The sequence below is a fragment of the Musa acuminata genome, chromosome BXJ1-2, assembly GCF_036884655.1.
Source record: "Musa acuminata AAA Group cultivar baxijiao chromosome BXJ1-2, Cavendish_Baxijiao_AAA, whole genome shotgun sequence".
Lineage (NCBI taxonomy): Eukaryota > Viridiplantae > Streptophyta > Magnoliopsida > Zingiberales > Musaceae > Musa > Musa acuminata.
The window spans coordinates 28,845,331-28,865,644 of record NC_088328.1 but is presented as its reverse complement, the minus strand read 5'-3'; the positions used below and the strand labels follow the sequence as shown (position 1 = coordinate 28,865,644).

General features: G+C 39.1%; 3 protein-coding genes across 5 annotated transcripts; 1 reads left to right on the top strand and 2 right to left on the bottom strand.

Moving 5' to 3' along the window:
• Nucleotides 1-383: 383 nt before the first annotated feature.
• Nucleotides 384-2,873, bottom strand: LOC135607940 (protein NRT1/ PTR FAMILY 4.6-like). 3 transcript variants are annotated; one of them, XM_065100204.1, is made up of 4 exons: nt 2,776-2,873; nt 2,604-2,709; nt 2,039-2,256; nt 384-1,938 (listed from the first exon to the last, which is right to left on the bottom strand). In XM_065100204.1, the coding sequence occupies exons 1-4, from the start codon at nt 2,776-2,778 to the stop codon at nt 520-522; spliced, it is 1,746 nt and encodes a 581-aa protein (XP_064956276.1). In that variant the 5' UTR covers nt 2,779-2,873; the 3' UTR covers nt 384-519. The 3 variants fall into 3 exon arrangements, with proteins under 3 accessions (XP_064956276.1, XP_064956293.1, XP_064956287.1); XM_065100221.1 differs by having other exon boundaries at nt 2,039-2,288; nt 2,776-2,793; XM_065100215.1 differs by having other exon boundaries at nt 2,039-2,288; nt 2,604-2,833.
• Nucleotides 2,874-9,895: 7,022 nt separating this feature from the next.
• Nucleotides 9,896-12,013, bottom strand: LOC135613145 (pectate lyase-like). Its single transcript, XM_065110197.1, has 6 exons — nt 11,685-12,013; nt 11,464-11,505; nt 10,724-11,381; nt 10,539-10,642; nt 10,295-10,433; nt 9,896-10,196 (listed from the first exon to the last, which is right to left on the bottom strand). The coding sequence occupies exons 1-6, from the start codon at nt 11,873-11,875 to the stop codon at nt 9,972-9,974; spliced, it is 1,359 nt and encodes a 452-aa protein (XP_064966269.1). The 5' UTR covers nt 11,876-12,013; the 3' UTR covers nt 9,896-9,971.
• A 491-nt stretch (nt 12,014-12,504) lies between these two features.
• Nucleotides 12,505-15,227, top strand: LOC135607935 (uncharacterized). The gene is made up of 2 exons (XM_065100196.1): nt 12,505-13,481; nt 14,855-15,227. The coding sequence occupies exons 1-2, from the start codon at nt 12,551-12,553 to the stop codon at nt 14,878-14,880; spliced, it is 957 nt and encodes a 318-aa protein (XP_064956268.1). The 5' UTR covers nt 12,505-12,550; the 3' UTR covers nt 14,881-15,227.
• The last annotated feature ends 5,087 nt before the right edge of the window (nt 15,228-20,314 follow it).

Here is a 20,314-nt window from a genome sequence, read left to right as displayed (position 1 = left end):
GTTGATATACATTATTTTTAAATTATAAATTATGTTGATATACATTATAAATTATTTTAAATTTTGTTTAAAAAGTTCATGTTTAATAATTTATAAAGTTATTTAATGAAAAACAATCCAAAAAACATAGAGACTTTTCTTTTTCTTTTTTTCTTTTTTTTTGGGGTGGTCCATCAGACTTCAAAGAGACAAAATCTTACAGTAACTCTTTAAAGCACATGCCCATATTGACAAGGACAAATGGTGACATGTTAGGTGACAGTCAAGTTTCCGGGACAAGTCATGTGTTAGAAAGTATATCGATATCGATCCCTCTTTATGTTGTTTGGTGCTTTTGTGTTTGGGCACTAAATGTGTCACAGGATAAACCAAGACATCAAAAATTGGGGAAGAAGGAGAACAGATGAGAAGGCCATCAAGTAGTAGCTAAATAATGGCTTTTACAGAATTTGGATCCATTCAGAGTTAGTTATACATCTGATTCCAATATGAAGCATGAGAATGGTTTGCAGACTAATACTAGCGTGCATTGAATCTGTATCTGTACCGTCTCGCCCAGAACACAAAGAGTAGAAAGTTGACGGAGCTCAGAGCACACATGAGCCAGTAGAACCGCTCGAGGTGGTAGTGATTCAAGCTTCTCCCCGACAGCCATGGCTCGTGGTGTCCGCTACCGGTCACACCGTTCACGATGGTTACCAGTACCGAGCTGAGGTAGTACCCCATCGCCAGCGACGCCCACGACAGCGACGTCGCCAGCGAGCGCATCCCCGCCGGCGCCTCGCTGAAGAAGAACTCGAGCATCCCGGCCAGCGTGAACAGGTCCGCCGAGCCCAGGAACAGGTACTGGAACGCCAACCAGAAGAAGGAGATCGGCAGTCGTTCGGTGGAGTCGAGCAGGCCGGAGTCTCTCGTCACCCTCTTCCTCTTGACCTCGACCAGCGCCGCCACGGCCATGGCTACGACCGAGAGCGCCAACCCGAAGCCTATTCTCTGTAGCTGCGTGATGCCCGCCTCGCTCTTGGTGACCCTGCGTGCGAAGGGGACGATGACGTGGTCGTAGAGCGGCGCGAGGACCATGATGAAGACGATGGGGAAGGTGGCGAGGGAGGCCGGCGGCACGGAGAGCCCGCCGACGCCAGTGTTCGTTGTGGCTGCTTGCTGGATCGAGAAGGTGGAGAGCTGAGCTAAGCAGCAGCTTAGCGTTATAGTAAAGAGGAAGACGGGCAGGACTTTGACGACTATCTTGACATCCTCGACTTCTTCTACGGTGCACACGAGAGCTCTGTGCGTGGGCGTTCCTTCCACTGCTCTGTTGAGGCACTTCAGTTCTCCATTTGGACCTTCGGCGTCCATGATATCTTCTTTGCTCTTCTCTTCTGCCTTCCCCTCCTCCACCTCGGCAGTCCTCACAGGGCTAATTGGGATCATGTCGACCACGGCATTTCTTACGTTCTGGTTACAACCGCGGTTCATGGTTGCAGCAACCAAGACCTTGGCTATGGTGGCGAGAGGACTTCCAGCTGGAATTTTGTTCCTGTAAATTGCGGAGCCGGCAAGGAATACAGGGATGGAGAGAAAGATCGTGATGGTGGAGATGCCCAAGCCCCACTGCCACCCCAAGTTGTCTTCCACCCACACGACGAGCGTGACGGCGATGAGGCCACCGCAGGAGAGGCAGAATACGAAGTAGTTGAAAAAGGTGGAGCGGGCGTTGCGTCCCCGGACGGTGTCCTCGTCGAACTGCTCTGCGCCATGGGCAGGAAGCGACCCCTTGATCCCGCCGACGCCTAGTGCGGTGAGGTAGAGGCCGGCGAAGAGCATCACAGCGTCGCCGCCGGAGACTTCTCGGCATGGAGCGAGGGAAGTGTCCGAGATTCTGCAGGGAGGCGGCTTGAGCGCCGGAGATTTGGCTTGCACTGTGAGGATGACCAATCCCTGTTTCGTTGAATCAAGCTTAAGGGTCAGTATTTGTCATCGCAATCTATACGGTGAGAGAAGAATCGATCTACTAGAAATTAATGTGACATGAACTCACCAAGAACTCCAGAAGAGCACTAATCAGGTAGGTATGATAGGCAGTGAAGTAGGCATCAGACAAGAAGCCCCCAAGCAGAGCCAGAAGGAAGGCTGTGCCCATAAAGTTGGTGACTGTGGTGGCTGAGTGAGAGGGGGAGAGGTGCATGAACTCTGCCAAGTAGGTGACCAAGTTGCTTGCATTGGCCAGAAATGCCATATTCGCCATTATCTCCACCACTGCACCAAGTTGCACATTTCAATCAACAAGTCTGCGCAAGAGAGGGTAGAAACATATGTATGCATGTCTGAACAAAAAACAAAACAAAGAAAGACAGGAGAGTAGTCTCTTGTTGTTTTCATGGCAATAGCAAGAACAGCTCACATAACAACAGATGGAAATTGGACAACCAGAAGCAAATTTATCAGTTGTTATAGCTCTGGATCAAGTTTTACCGGAAGTTATGCATGGAGAACTCAGCAAAACAAAGCTATGAGATTGATAGGAATGAATTGACACTGTGCTGCAAGTACATTAGTAATCAAAACTGAAGAATTAGAAGCTTTTTTTCTGTAGGGAAGCTTACCCAGCACAAAGGAGGCTGCAACCATGCCTCCATGTCTGCTTCTCAAGGCAGGTTGGTTCCTCCAATCCACATAGCCAACCCATCTTTCAGAGGCAATCACTTCTTCCTGGCATGAAAATGATGAGACTGATGAGGAAGATGTTGAAACCAGAGAGAGATGTAATTAGCCAACCATTTTGTTTCTGCTTTCTCTGACTTGGCGAAGAAGATGGAACAATCCAAGGGACTATGGAGAGAGTTGGGATGGATCCTTATTTAAAGACAGAGAAGGGCCTACTACATAAGAGAAATGTGTAGACCTACCAATCCTAACATGGACAATGACTGGTTATAAAAGAATGAGTCTTTGTCAACAGTCCATTCTTCCTATCCTTTAATCTTTTCCACTTGAGTGAATCTTTTAGGTTTGCCTCCTTCCTATCCTTTGGCCATTTTCTTCTTCTGTTTACTGTTCTTTTGATCTCAAAAAGTTGCAAAGGTCACTCCAAAACTGTTCATCCCATTTTCCCTTTTCATCTCAACTGCCTACAAAAGTCATGAAGGTAATGCCATAAAAATACCCTAAATATATAGAATTTGCATTCAATAACCTATATTAAACAAAAAAGAATGAATATTGTAAGTCCAATATAATCAAATTTAGCAAACATTTGAGATGAAAAGTGATATAATGTAATAACAAAATTTGCGATCTTTCCGAGCATTCATTCATCTTATATTTCATATTTCATATCGGTCATAGATTTATTTTGAATAAAAAAAGGATATAATATATTGAGAGTAACTTATATAATAAAATTACTAAGGGTCATCCATAATCATCTATCATACTCCCACTTTATATCTTGACTATAATAAAAAATTTTCATATACAAATACAAAAAGGTTAAAATGAACGATATTACAAAAAGGTTCTTATTATCTTATGTTGTTTGGATATATAGATAAATCCCAAGGAGAGATAGGTACTCATGTCCAGATTTAATATAACACCCTGTTGCCATGACCATAGCATTCATAACTTGCTGCTGAGACATTGTGTAACCAAGGGACTTTTTTTTTTCCTTAACTAAAATATTCTATAATTAGTGTTCTACTTTGCATTAGTTTTTTTCCTTGTTTGTGTAGCATGATTAATAAAAATTAATTGATAATTTTTTCATTAATTATACAAGCGAGGAAATAAAATTTATTTCTAAATGCCTCAATTCTTATATAAGGATGATATATTTGCCCTCGTATTCTTGAGTATTATTGTGCTAAAAAGGAAAGAGGCATGCATCATATCATTTATAGGTTAAAATTATATATATATATATATATATATATATATATATATATATATATATATATATATATATTAGTTAAAAAAATTTAGACACTAAAATAATGTTATATTTTTAAAATCACAATGTTTGGTTTATAATACTATTTTAGTTAGTTTAAAATCCGAATTATGATTAATAAATAATAATTAGTAAGTTTTATATCTTAAAACAATTGGGTGAATTAAAAAAAAAACTTATAGTTTTGAGAAATTCTCATAAATTAACCCTCTTTAGATAAAAAGATCATTTTATTCCTATTTTCATCGAACCCACCACTACCCTCACCTCCTGCCCTCCTCGCGTTGGCTCCCATCAAATCTACCTCTACATGTCTCGCCCATGGTATAAGTAATCGTTGACTCTCATCACCCTAACTCCTCTCCTCTCTGCCTCGCTAAACTTGCCCCATGTTTACAGAGCTCGTTAGCCCACACCAAACCTGCCCATACATGCCTCGCCCTTGTCGTCCTTACCCACGGCATAAGTGGCCAATGACGAAAGCGCGGGCGAAGGGGACTACGATCATGGAGGTAGGGAGTGGGTCGCACAAGGTAGAGGAAAGGAGAGTTAGGACGACAATGGTTAATGGCCACTTGTGCCGCCGACAATAATAGTGAGATCGAGGCGTGCAAGGGTAAATCCACTAGAATCTACGAAGGTAGGGGTAGGGTCCGATGAGACAAACAATGATACAAACAAGCGATAGTCAATATAAATAATATCGCTATTAGAAAAATATATACTAGAGATTTTTTTTATCATAAATTGGTCCAAATATTATTATATTTTTATAATCATGATGTATAATTTATAATATTATTTTAATTGCTTTTGCATGAAGCTACCTGGTCGCCCTTCCTTGATCGAAAGAAAGGTCAACGAGAACAGCTTTTATATAATCATGATCTACTTTGCATTCTGCCACACGAATCCCCTTCCCATGAATTGATCTACAAAGTTATTCTGAAATCCAACACACTGTTCCTCAAAATATTCCAAGTGTTCAAAATATAATATGGTGCAGTATAGCACCAGCTCTGCTATGACAGTGAGAGTTCATAGTGTGCTAGGTTTGCACCAATAGTGAAGGACTTAAAACATTGTGAACACTTGATTGGGAAAGAAAGAAAGAAGAAATATGTTAAGAAGTTTCACCATGCATAAAATGTATGTCCTCCTTTTCTCTGATTGACTTGGGAATCTAAATTCCTAGAAGAAGCATAGGATTTGGCACTCATCCGATGGATATGACACAATGGACTGTACATGAATTTTTTAAGGTGATGAACCAAAATGACTGTTGAGATGAAAATGGTTTGAGGATCAATTTTCTTCCCCATTATAAATGTATTTTCGCACTAGAGATAAGCATGAGGAAATAACATATAAAATTGTATTTAAAATAATAAGAAAATGATAAAGAGTACCACAGTTAATTATTTTTTGTGTGAGTTAAGGTTGCATTGACTTTAGGTGAATCAGCACTTGTTTCATATCTGTTGGTGTGTGTGATTAGTGATGGCCTGCATATTATTGAGTATAACATGGAAATATTCCAAACTATGTTGAACAAAATCTATTTGATTTGTCCATGAGATAGACTTTGTTGAAGTTTATGAGGACAGATTGTGCAGTGAAGATTGAAAAGGATTTAGCATCATTCCTAGAAGAGAGGCTTTTCCATGTCAGTGGTGGATACAGTCTCTTTTCTATATGAATGCAATTGTTCATATTCTCATGCAGACATTCTGCACCTGTATGGATTCATTGCACAGTATTAGAATCGGAACATAGTGGACTTGGTGGGAATTGGACCACCGGCTGGATTACGACCACCCATCAATCAGAATTAAAGTTCATATGGTGGCTATTCTGTTCAATTATGAAACATTGTCGTCCCACTGAGTTCTCTGGACCATAAATGCTTTACAACTTTGCCAAATTCTAATGCCAGATGCATTTCAGACCAAATTAATGCAAAAGTATTTTTAACAGAGATGTTTCTCTTGTCCCAACTGTAAGCCAAAATAAATATTTATATTCTGTCAAAGATGTTTATATTTTATATTTTAATTTAATGATTTTATTAAATTTTATATTAATTTAACAAAGACTAATGAATGTATATTATTAATATAAAATTAAAATATTCAGTTTCAAGAGGTTAATTGTTTTATTAGATTAAAACATAAGAATACTGATGGTATGATAGTCGGTATAATATTAGGAAAGCATCAATGGATAACCTTAAATTTTCGAGTTCAGCGAGACTAGAATTCCTATTAGCTTAAGTCAGAATCAGATAATTAGCTTAAACTTATCTTTGACTCTAATTTGGATCTTCCTGGCTTCTGAATCTAATGATCTGCTTTAACTTAATATTTAAGTTACATCCTCTATCTCATGCAACTTTTGCGAAGATATCACTTTATGCAGCTGTTGTCATTTACTGCTTTCTTTTGCCATCTGCATCATGCTGCACACATAGCATGGCCTTTATGCTCACTTAATACAATACTATGCTGATGCTTAATAAGCATGCATAATTTCTCAGACAAATCTTCAACTTGATTAGCCTCTCTAAATACATAAAGGTAGACCAATACTTTGATAAGCTAATGATGGCAACTTCATAGAACTTTTTGATATCTTTACTTGTCTTTTTGACCCATGACACACTTAGTGTCAAGTTCATATCATGTGATCTTATTTTATGTCCAGATTTCAAGTGGCAACTGTTGCTGCAACCAGTGTAGATTGCACAATGTTATCCTCCTTTTACTTTTTTTTTTGTTTTGTGCTTGTGGCATTCTATCACCTTTGGATAATTCATTTTTTAGTCTCATCCTTGTTGCAGCGTGTGTTCTTATTCCTCGAGTCACTGTCAATGTGACAAGATCTTTCACCTAAATCCAATGCTCAACAAACATGACCATCAAATGCCTGCTCTTGACTTTGCTAAACAGCATGATTCTCACAGACGGGAGTTGAGTTGAACTGGGAATTGAAGTGCAGAGAATATCTACGGACTTAGCTATCATAACAGGCAAGAATCACAACAGAGAATTGTGGATAGTATGAAACGCATTTCACATCTTGGACGGTGGAGAGGAGAAAACAAGGCAAGAAATCATCCTTGAAAGATCTCTCTTTTCTTTTAGCTTCGGTCTTTCGGTGGAATGGTGAGATAGTCAATGAAAAGGCACAGAGTCTGCGAGGAGAATTCAAGTCAAAAACGCTCTCAAAGCTTTCGGTTCACCTGAATCCAACAGTCCAACACTGAGTACCTAATCGAAGTCCAACACCGTTCAGTTCCATGTAGTATCTTCCAAGCTGTGAAGAGCCATTGACAAAGAAGGTCACACCATTAGAGGCATTGAGCCAGAACATTTGAAGTTTAATGCAATTCAAAATCAAGGTAAATGACCAGAACACTGATGCATACCATTGTTTCATGTTGGGATTTGATTAAGCTTCCTCTTCCAATTGTTTTGGTGCAAAGTAGAAGGCAATGCTCAAACATATCTCTATCTTCACCTTGATATTGACACACAGTTCATTTCATCGTTTGGATAAAGAAGAATTCATGAAGTATCATATATCATTTTCAAGGCAACAAAAGCTCATCTTTTATGCTTCCCGATATGAGGGTGCTGCTTCATACTTTACAATGCTTTCAATTGCTTCCTTTCAGAAACCTTCTCTTAAACCTTTTTAGCAGACAGACAGAGATATTACCAAAAGGTAATTGCCATTAGGACACACCCTAATTTTTTAGATGTTTATCGAAGAATCTCAAAGAATATTATGAAGTTTTGTGTCATGATCTTAGGTCAGAAGCCATGGTGGTGTTAGGAACTTGTTAGGCATGTAGGATGATTTGGCTGTTCTTGACTAAGATGGAATAAATTGTTAGCTTTCATGTCCCAGATGGTATCCACCAATCAATAGTTTTTGGTGACTGAAGGTACTCACTGGTGGCTGCAGATTATATGCTAGTCACATCCACATACTTCCAAAGTCCACTGGGACCAATCTATGATTAATTTCATTAGGCAGACCTTTTACCAAAAAAGTAAAAAGAAAAAAGAGATGACACCACTAAAGAATTCCTACAATGCATATTGAACCTGGAAAAGTATGGAATCACAAAAAGCCTATGAATTAAGTGTTTGAGTCCAAATTTGGAATATATTCTTATGTATTTATCCTTGTTAATGGCACACCAAGTTAGTATAAGGGATATATGATTTCATAGACTTCAGTTTTGTGACCCTTGAAGGGACAGAGATGCAGAATCAAATCAGTTGAAATACATCACAAGAAATCCACTAAATGCTAAATCATTCTGGACCTTTTGTTGAAGATTGAAGATCCCTAACTTGTTTATATTTTATCAAAAAGAAGAATCATAGCTGCAGAAGATATAGATTTCATGCTTATTTGAAAGCATCTGCCTTTCAGCAACATATGTTCTTTACAAATAATAGTACAATTGAAGGCTGTCTTTCCATCAACAGATAACTTTAGCACCAGCAGGAACTGCATCTCAAAGCTGTAGTCATTTTAAAAAGTTTGACAAGTGAATAATGTTTTTGAGTGTTCAGAAGTTCTTAACACACTTTTAGCTTTTGTTATGATCTAAACACTGTGATCGCCACCGACAAAAAGAATCTATGTGAAGTTCATTACTCACAAAAAGAATCTTTAATCTGATTTCACTTCTGAATAATCCACAAAAATGTGTTTTTTGTCAGAATTTTAAGTTCTGTATACGCAAATGTTGCAGATTACTACTAACTTTTCCTTTCGAAAAAAGGGAATTTTTCTTTAGGAGGATATCTCAGTTGCAAATTGCTTTTCTTTTTGGTAATAGAACAATTAAAGAGAACTTAATTGAAGCACAATTATTATGAAGCAGAGTTCAATGTGTGGGAAGAAATGTGTGTTAATACAAAAGAATGAAGGATGCTGAGTGGAGCAAAGCAGATTTAGATTGGCAATCTCACTTGAAATTAAAATTCAATATCCTGAGTATATGAGAATGTAAAGATTACACTTGAGACTGATTAATGAACCGGAAAAGCCAAGCTTATTTACCCTGAATTTCAAGCCTAAATAGGCCCATGATGATTATAAACTATGATGATTACAATCTTTGAAAGATGCAAAGATCTTTGGATTTCCCCTTTAAAATCTTTGAAAGATGCAACCAGAGAAGCAAATACAAAGACTATGATGATTATGTGAAGAGGAAGGAATTGAGACAAAACAATAGAGAAATAAATGGATTTTTTTTTTGTTGGGTCAACATCATGCAAGTGAGACTTGCTTCCCAATAGCAACTGGGGAAAAAGATAATTAAAGACAAAACACCATCAAGATTTATTTGTTTTGTTCATTTGCTGATGGATTAACTGTGTCACAGTCTCAAGATAATCACTGAGATGGGATCTGAAAGCTAAAATCTTCAACATTCCACATTCAGGAAATCTACTGCCATTAGTTATTTGACACAAAAAAGTCAGAAATCAATATAAGTTGTCTAATTTCAACGGTTAATCCTGTTAAGAGAGCCTATTATTTCGACGAAACAGAGTCTACGTATACATGTAGATGTATACATATGCACATATGCATACATAAATATATCTATAATTACTAATATGAAACTCAAAGAGTAAATCCCATGCTTCAAGTTGTGATTTTAGGAAAAATATTAATCTTTAGTTTGGCTTCCTTATGACTTGTGTAGAGTGCATTCGGTGGACATGTGTTAAGTAAATATAGAAGCTTGAAGAAGATAATAAAGATTGGATTACCGAGCATTAGCCATAAACTGGTCTTTATAGTCTCAAACAACGAAAGAATACACAATACATAGCCAAATCTCTTCTCAACCTTACTTGCCTATGTCTGCCTCTCTTCTCTCGTCTTGTTTGAGCCTCGAGCATATATATCTGTGCTCTGTCACTCCCGAAACCCCTCTCTCTCTCTCACTCTCTCTCTCTCTCTCTTCCTAGAACAGGTTTCTAAAACCTCAACATGGGCGTTGGGGGAAGCAGTCGAGAGCCCCAGAGTAGCGCGTAAGTCTCGTCACGAAACTCCCCGGCTTGGCCTTGATGATATCCGTCTTGTCGTACTTCTGCAATCCCCCACCTCCTCCTGACTTCACAAAGAAGGCTCCATTCAGCATCAGGTCACCTTCAGATCTCCATGTCCACTGCTTCCAAACTGACTCTGTCGCGTAGTCCCTCTTCGTCACCTGCAGTATACATTTCACCCGACGTCTTCACGTAAACAGATAGAAGAAAGGAAGCCTTGGAGAGGACAAGAGAGACAATTGACTTGCGACTTGTTTACCTCCTTGGCAAAGGGGTTCGATGGAGCAATGTAGCGGTTCCCTTGGCTGATGATGGTGGGATGCTGGCTGCCGCCGACGGCATACATCTCCCAGTGGGTGTAGTCATTGTTCACAACGTGGACGAAACCCCATCGGCATCTGCGGACAAGAAATCGTCACCCGGATAAACCCGGTTGGTTCGGTCACAGTCAAGATCGTGTAGGATTTGGATATATGTCATGGTGGAAGAGTCTCGTCTCTAACCTTGGCATCCTCTGTACAAGGCCTTTTCCAAAGTGATTGAAAGCAACTGTAATCTGCATAATTGCATCTGGCGAGTAGGCATCGCTAGCACCAAACAGCATTACCTTTTCACATATGCTCAACGTAAGCTCTGATTGGTCAGAATGGTAACACAGAGGAAGCATAACTTTTGGCTAATGGCTTACTTCGTTGTGTCGGGTGAAGTGGCTATTGGAGATGGTGATGGCTGTGGAACCTTCGATGACGTCAATAAGCCCATCCATGCAGTTGGACATGGAGACATGGTCGATCCAGATGTTGCTCGAACCGTAGATGGATATGCCATCACCGTCGCTCCTGGTTCGGAGGCCGTAGTGGTGCTCGGAGTCCCTGATCATGCCGCCGTTGCCGGCCTTGATGTCTTGGATGTGGAGGTTGTGGATGATGACATTGTGCACGTACTGGATAGTGATGCTGGCGCCGCCCATGATCTGGACGTTGGCGCCCCGGCCATCGATCGTCTTGTCGCTGTTGACGAGCAGCTCCTCGGTGAGGCGGATGACCATGTCGTGGGCGAACACGATCCAGAGCGGCCGGTCTTGGATCACACCGTAGCGGAGGGTGCCCTTCTTAGGGTTGACGAGGTCGTCGTCGGACGCATCGGTGACGACGTAGAACTTCCCGTTCTTCCCGCCGGTGGTGTGGCGGCCGAAACCCTTGGCGCACGTGGCCAGCTGCTTGCGGTTGTGGATCCAGTTCTCGTTGCACCTCCAGCACCTGTCGATCGGGTTCGTCGCCAGGCACGGGCCATGGGATCTCTTTTTGCCGCGCAGGCCCCTCCTTGTCACGTTTGTCTGCGCATCCCTGCATATATCACCAAAACATGAACCCTAATCACCATAATTGTTCTGCTGTACACGTAGATGGAGGAAGAACAGGGGCATACGGGAACAGAAGGCCGCTCCTTGTGGCGTTTCTCTCCAGCTCCCTGCAGACATCACCAAAACGTAAACCCTAACCATTACTGTTGTTCTGCTGAGAAGCATTAAGTGGTCTTTTTCGTGATTAATCATCTTCATGGGCGGCAAAAGCTAAATCGCGCCAACAGAAGCGTGCATGCGAGGAATGATGGAGGAAGAAGAGGAAGACAAGGGAGAGGAAACGTACTCATACACTGCCTCGTTGAAATGTCGAGTCACAGACTCAGGGTCGGGGTTGTAGGAATTGCGAGCCTTGGATTGCGCTACCTCGGCCTTCTTCTGCCAGTACTCATCGAAGTCGGCGATATGGGCATTGGCGAAGGCAGCGGAGGCCAAGAAGAGGAGGGAGAAGAAGAACAACCTCGGCCTCGACTCCATCACACAACCTTCCTTCTTTTTCCCTCCTCGTCTACGATCTTGTTTTCTTCGATGCAGTACCAGACCGGACCAGAACTTGTCCTCTCGGCCTCTTACGAGAGATAGAAGAGGCAGAGGGACGTTGTATAAGGAGGAAGAGGGTGCGAGAAGACATGGGAGTCACAGATTTCGTGTCTATATATAGATCGAAATAGAAACACTCGGTGCATTCATCCTTCTCAGATCTCTCATTCGACGAGATCCTCTATTCTCGTCATTTTCTTTTAGATCCACTTGTGCCGCACCGAGTTGTGTTGGTTGGTTTCGAGTAAAAAGAGGATAAATATTCAAAGTCAACGCAGCAAAAACTCCGGTTGTGGATTTACTGTTGGTCAATGACGATAATGTCGTGTTATCGAGTACGTTTCGGCGACGGTCAACTCGGCCCAGTTATTCACAATTCACCCAGATTTGGGCCGGCTTAGCCCGATAAATAGATAATCTAGACCCGGGCTAGCCGGCAATAACGATTTATTTTCGAGTCGCCCGGTAATGGGCCGGTCTAGACCACAATGATGAGCTATTCCCAATTTGCCTGGTTTTGGGCCGGCCTAGACCGCAAGCTATCATCACCTGCTACAGAAACTCCCAAATCGATCCAGGTCAAATCCCTAGAATACTCGTCGCCTCTCCCGCATGGGAACCAAGCACACCAGCCGCGGCCCCAAGTGGCGGCGACTGCAGGCCTACGCTGTCCGCACATTCCCGCCGGGATGCAGTCCATCGGCCGGGTACCCCTCCGGTTCCAGCTCCGCCACCGACGATGGGGGGCTGGACGAGGGCTCCTCTCCGGATATCGCGCCTGCGGAACGAGGGCCGGTGTCTGATGGGACAGGCGCGTCGGAGCCTTCGCAGGGGGGTTTGGATGAGACGGAGGCGTCTGGTGCTGAGGAGCTATCCCTTCCCGAGAAGCGCGATCGTGATTCGCGGAAGAACACTGCTTCGCGCATCCGGATCTTCCCTCCTGGCTGTGGTGCCAACAAATCGACCGAAGAGGGGCACTTTCAATGTGCTTCAGTTTCCCAGGCCGAGAATTTGGATGGAGAATCAACAAAGGAAGACGAAAGCGGGTCGAACTCGCGTGACCTCAACGCTTATGGAGCTACTGTTGAATCTGCAACCATTGTAAGTGAATTTGGCGAGATAGAACAGCCGTCACAATCTGGAAAGAAGGTGTGCGATAGCCAAAAGAGAAAGGTTTCTGAGGATCCAGAGCAAGGCGCGGTTGACATCAACAAGCAAACACCTGTAAGCGAGGCTAGTGAGAAGAATGTATCATCTAGATCGACATATGAGGAGACACTGGAGGCGGAGAGGAAGAAGCGGTCTTTACTGAAACAGCAAAGACAATCTGGGAAGAAGGTGGGCAGTAGCCAAAAGAGAAAGCTTCCTGAGGATCCAGATAAAGGCGCGATTGACACCAAGAAACTGACCAATGAAGATGGTTCCTCGCAATCTCCTGGCAAGACAGCGATTGTTTTTGGTGTCATGGCTGCTCAGAACTGTCCCTGGAGAAATGGAAAAAGGTCTCGTGTAAGCAAGCCCCAATTAGGGACGAGACCCAAAGGTAAGTTGGAGTGGAGAAGCCATTGAATGAGTAGTTGAAGCTTTTGCTGGATGCTAGTTTATGGTTGAAGAATATAGATGGCTCAGTCAAAATGTTAGTGTTTCATGACTGCTTTAATCATTCACCTGAAACTTGTTTCTGTTTTCTATTAATGTAAAAAATGGAAAGTCCTATGTTGTCTTGTCTTGTGGAGAATTTTAGTGTTTCTTTACGTTCTTTTCTTTAATGGATTATGCTGAGCACTTCTCTTATTATTCGTTGGTAATGGTTTTCTTCCTTGGTAAGGTGTTTGTATATTGCCGTCAGCTATGTTTTGTACTTCGTTTCTGTTCACTATGTCTAAACTTTAACCTTGGTGTTTTTTTGGCTTCCTACATCATGTTCTGTTTATTGCTAAATGACCAACCAGGGCACTCTGAGGTTGACGTTGGTTCTTTTTTTTTCCCTCTAAGAATGAAAATGAATGACTTCGTTTTGGTAGATGTCATTGGTCTAGCATATTTTATTGTGTCATGTTCACTAGATTGGATGTTTATGATCTTCACATTTCTTCTGTGGTTTTTGGTACTAGTTTGATCAATTAATTCATAACAATTTTGTCGGCGAAAATTGATCTTGCCTGGTTGCATCTTTTAATGAACTTCTTTTGTTTAACTTGTCAATGTAATATATTAGTTAGCTTTGTATTGCTCCACCATGAGTTCAAGCTTTGAAACTTGGATTCTAATTGGTGGTTTGAGCATCTTGGTTTTGTTGTTTTATTATGATTGTACCATTGCTGGATACATGAATATTGCTTAGATGCCAGGAGAATCATTGAGATCGGACACTTTGTAATTACCATCTTGCTTAGTTTAGTTACTGGTAGTAATAATATCTTATTCACAGCCTCTTCCATATGCAGTTTGATATACTACATAATACAAGTTACTGTAACATTATGTAATTGCATGGTTGCCACTGTGGACGACTTAAAAGTGTGGTTATACTTGAAGTTTCTTGTAGCTTTTTACTATAAAATGTATAGATATGCTTGTTAACCATAGTTATTTGCCGACTTATTCAAGTTTGAAAATGATGAAGTAGTTCTCTTGTGAACAGGATGGACAATTTTACTGATATCAATTGAATACTTCATCCGAGCTTTAGATGTATTCATGTGATGCTTGCCTGTTTATTAGCGAGTACTTTTGGTGGTGTAGGTGCTTTGATGCAGATAAGTTTATTATATTGTAAGAATGACCTGAAATTGAGTAGCTGAGTGGCTTATTAGCATGTTTTCTATGCTCAAACATTCTGACATTGGAATGTTGTTTTTGCCATTGGTTTTCTCTCATTGATTCTTTGTTTTTTTCATTCTTTCTAATTTGAAGGGTGGAAGGGTCAAAGGGGCTTATAGGTGTGCTGACAGCAACTATGCTCTTGGATTTCACTTTGCCTTATATTTAGGGAATTGGAAAATGATAGCCCTTGCATTCTCATTAAAATTGCTTGACCATCAGAAGAGAGAAATCAAGATGATTTGAATGACAGAGACAAGTCTGTCGATACTATATTTTATAAGATGCTTTTCTACTTCATCTAGTACCTACTTTGATGGGTGGACATGTTCACAAAGCTCTATTTCTAGCATTTTGGTTCATATTGTTTTTGCAATGTTCTATTCTTCCATGTTTGCAGCTGGGAAACATCACTTGCATTAGTTTTTTACATTTTAATCTGAGGGGTATGAAATCATTATTCCAAGTCTAGTTCTTGTAGTTATAATGATGGAATCTAGTTTTACATCTTGGTTCTCAAATCTAGTCTATAGCATTGAAAATTTTCCTAGTTTGTAATTTCCCGGTGTTATTTTTATTTTAATATTTATAAACTGAGATTAAAGATAGAGCAATTTTTTTAATGAAACTGTGTATCAGTAGGTTGGGTCTGAAAGTCTTTGCTGAAGTTTCTTTTTGCTGACACTGATAATTATTACATCAATTTTGCTCTTAATAGAACCCAACCCCCATTCTCTCTCTTTTTTTCTTCTGCTAGAAATGCATTATAATTCTTTCTAAGGTATTTGTCAGCTAAATAATGTTTTTATAAAGTATACTTAAGAGATAGCCAAGTTAGCAACAAATGAGAACTAGTAAATGTGTTTTTGGTCTCGAGATGATCTGGTGATACAACAAATGCATGGATATCCCATATACTGGAATACTCTGTTAGATGAAGGAATGCTAAGATTACGCTTAGCAACAATTTTACTAGTAATGTTTTTTTTAGAGATTTAAATGCAAGATCTCTGGCTTTGGTATTATACTCTATTGTTTTACCTCTGATTCATCTAAATATTTATGGACACAAGATAATTGTATCTAAGGAATTCAACAAGATAGTCTCATAGCATAAATCTCAGCAGAGTAGTCTATAATAAAAGAATTGGGGCTAAACATAAATAGCTTCTTTTATCAAAAAAAAAGTTTCAAAAAATGCTTCAATTTTTTATTTCACTTGCTGCTTCCATAGACTGCATGAGATGTAAAGCATATGAATTGTTTGGAAAACCTCACATACTAAAACACCACAGGTGGAGTGTTTATTAGATCCATGAACATATTGTAGAGCAAATGACCCTCACACACTGAAACATCACAGGTGGAGTGCTTATTAGATCCACGAAGAACATATTCCTATTTTAAAGATCAACCAAAGAACCAAAAGACAAGTAGAATAGGATCCCAATGACACAAGCAGTGATGCATGCATGTATTCCTCTTCTGAAATCATCTTTGCGATGTTAGATTACTGCTTCCTAATATGAGCAGATACAGATGGAAATCATGCTTCTTTTATTCGAAGGAGACATCCTAATTCCATCCCCTTTGGTGCTGCACTACATATATATGCGTTGGATATAAACAAGCAGATGCTACAATCCACTCTGAGTTGTCTATGATATAAATATATTTATCTTATCATTCTGAAGAGATATATATAAATGTAAGGAATGGAAGGTGATTGATTGGTTGAGAGGGAAGGCGAGAGCAGTGGTGATGGGGGTTTCATACAACCTAAAAGCTTTACAGGTATGATGAGGATGAGATTTGATAGGAGCAGAAAAAGGAAATGCTTATTATAAAGAGTAGTGGCAGATAGAGCAAGTGACTACTGATTCCATTCAAAGTGCAAAACAGGTTCCCTCTGGTACTTCCCACCTCTATATAAATCCTTCAAATCCTGCTGTGTTCTATCAAGCACACAAACCCTACGGTGTTCCGGCAATTCCTCCTGTCTCTCACCAGCTTGGCCTTCTCCATGGATGATCTTGATGCATGCAGGCTTTCTACAAGGAGAGAACGAGCTTGATGGAGTTTGACAGAAGAGAGTGAGCACCCATGGTGATCTCTTGCATGAAAAGTCTGCATGCTCGAATCCATGTGTGCTCACGTCTCTTCCTGTCAACCGCTGCCAATCCCACTTACACATGTAGTGGGCATATATTGGTGGTGTTAGAACCGCTCCTCTCTTCATGCATGCAGGAACATAATTTTTCTTCTCTTTTGTGTTTGCTTCAAAATATTCTTGCATTTGATTCTCTCAATGAAATGCTTCTTCAATCTTTATGAAAGAAAGATTCTCATTTGCGTGGAAAAGTTGTTTTGCCCCTTTAGCTGTTCATTGATTTGCTGATGAGGCATAATTGTCCTTTACTACTCTTAATTGTTAATCATCATTACATATTAAATGTTGATTACCCTTAATCAATTTCAAATCATAGTTCAGGTTAGAGATGGTGAACTTATTGAGGCAAGCAATTATTAGACCACGATTAATGATAAGTGGAGGAGATTATAACACTCGCATGACTCTCGTGAAGAAGAGGTCGAGCATTAGAAGAAAAGCATGAAGGTGCCAATGCATTTAGAAATGGTTGCTAATTCGTGAAGCTCATTTATTGAAGGAACTTTGAAGATTAAGCTCCAAACACTGAATTAAGTACTTTCTAATGACGTTCATGAGTGCAAAAATAGAGTCAAGCCATCATGTATCTGGTAGAGTTTTCTGAAGAGTGGAAAGATGCTGTAACTTTCAATATGCTGGAGAATTAGAAATGGCATGGGGTTGATGTATGGAAGGATGGCTGCATCCCTCATGCTGTAACTTCCAAGAATGCACCATGAAGACACAGTGTATGAGGTTCTCTTGAGCATGAAAACATTTGTCACTGCAAAGGCAATAGAGTGTGACAGAACAAAGGTATTAAGTTGTAAGTGATTAATGCCGTGGAAGATAGGTATAATATGATTTTAACATATTTTAGAAGAAAGTTTTTATCTTATTAAAATACAAACATAATTAACTATCTATCGAGGCACTCAGATAAGATCCGAATATATTTTTCTATTTAAATTTGTAGATGAAACTTAAAACATGATTTAAGCGAGTCAAGTAGAATATCAAAACAAACGATGACGATGATGAGTTAGATACTCAAATTTAAAATTTCAACTCGGGTTCTTATTTTACGAGTTAATTCATCTTAAATTGACTATCGAAAAAAACATGAATTCCAACAACTGAGGATTAATCAGATGCAACTGAACATAAAGTTAATATTGATGGATCCAATTGTTAGCTTGGAATGGGGTCTGTTCTCTTGTTGCTCAAAATATCCTCTGAATGGGACTGGTAGACCTCTTCTTATCTCAAGATTTGTCAAGACTAGTGGAGACCTAAATTTAGCCAAACAAGTTGGTCTACAGAAGATTAAACTGAAGCCAAACTACAAAACCCTCATGCCTCAAGAAAGCTTCACAAGATCCCAGTGATTAAGAAGCTATTCTGTTACACTGTTTCCCTTAAACATGTTTAAAGGCAATAAGCCATTGAAGCAACTAATCAACTGGAAAGTGTTTCTCTAACTAAGTTTTGATGTGATACCTGATTTGAGAATTTACCTAAATGTTTCTTCTTTTTGTCTCTTATGTATGGCTTTTCTGTGTGTTTGTACATGCACAGTCCATTCGGTTTAGTAAGTGAATACATTTCTGGATTTAAATTTAGATGACCACACTGTACTCACAGAATTAGCTGGTTCAGATGATGACCATCACATATCTGAATATATTTATCAATAAATTAATTAGTAGGAGGTATGATTTCTTGTGCAAATTGACATATCTAAAGTCAATTTTATTATTTTTAGATAATTTTATTTTTTATTTTGGCATAACTTTGTCCTCCTTAAAAACTAAGATGAGACTAATTACATATTATCTTATTATCTTATGTAGTTATCTATCCTTTTAATATAATTTTTTTTTATATTTTAAAAAATTATATTAACATTCATATAATTATAAAAATAAAATATTTAGATCCATTTACTATAATGTCATCGGTTTTACCAACGAAAACATAAAAATAAAAGATAAAAAAATAATTTTAATATTTTAATTGGTGGTGGTGGGTAATAACATTATTATGCTACAAGTGGTTATTATGGATAAGGAGAACGATAATGAGAGGTGAGAGTTGTTATATATTTACGTTGATGTTGATAGTTAACGAGTAATCGTTTTGTTCGTTTGCATATGCATTAAAATCAATGCAATTGTTGAGTGATAAAAGAACTACTCAGCATCTACATTAGCATCAACACTCACCTTTCACTAGTGATACATACGTCAAACAATCCTCATATCCGACCGTTATTCTTCTCATCCACAATAGTCATTCGTGGCCCTAAGCGACAACATCATTTGTTAAAATTAAAATGATAAAACTGAAATATTAAATTTTAAATATTAAAATTAAAATTTTATTTTTTATTTTTTCGTTAATAAAATCGATAATGTTAGGATAAATAAACATAAATATTTTATTTTCATAATTATAGAGATATCAATATAATTTTTTAAATTATAGAGATCGAGATACTAAAAATAACTAACTATAAGAACTAATATATAATTAGCTCTAAATAGATGTGCAAACTAATTAGCTAATTTTGCAAGATTGTGTGATCAAAATTAGCTAATTTTGTTTAAAGCTAATTAGCTAATTTTGCGAGATGATCATACACATGTTTTTTAGAGAATATAAAGTTTTTATGGAAAGAAAAAGGTAACATAGAGTTGCCAACGATACACGCAACACACTTTCCATGGAAGAAGAATAGCAACATCCATCTTCTCCGAATAAACAAAACACACTCAAAAGACATTCCATACCTCCCCTAGATTTCTTATCTAACTCATGCTAATCTTATCCCTTCAAATGGTCCTACAATTACTAATAATCTCTCTCTAATGCACTTTTTCATTTTTGACTTAGTAAGCATTGTTTTTTCTTCTTATCCTTCTCTTTCCATCCTCTAGAATGGTTAAAGTTGTGCCCATCACACTGAGATCCTCATGACATGAGTCAATTCAACCTCCAAAGGCAAACTCCCACTCCTCCTTTCTCAATCAAATGTCAATTTCTCTCCCCTTTGCCATAACCCCAGGTCAGTGCCTCAATAAATTCTTATTCTGCACACCTGGTGCCTCTTTCAGCCCCAAGCCATTTCTTGGTGGGAACAATGCACACACACACACACACACACAGCAGCCATCAAGTTAAGCCCAATCTTTCTTCACATTCCTCTCCATTCCATGCAACAATGAAATTACTCATTTGCACTTTCAATTTCAATATTTTATTTTTCTTGCAAATGATATCATGTAAGATTCATTTTAAGAAATTAAAAATTAAAATATTATTTAATAAGATTTTAAGACTGTCAACTGGTCAAAATTTTGACAATTATCAAAACTAATGTTTTGATATATAGAATATATTGT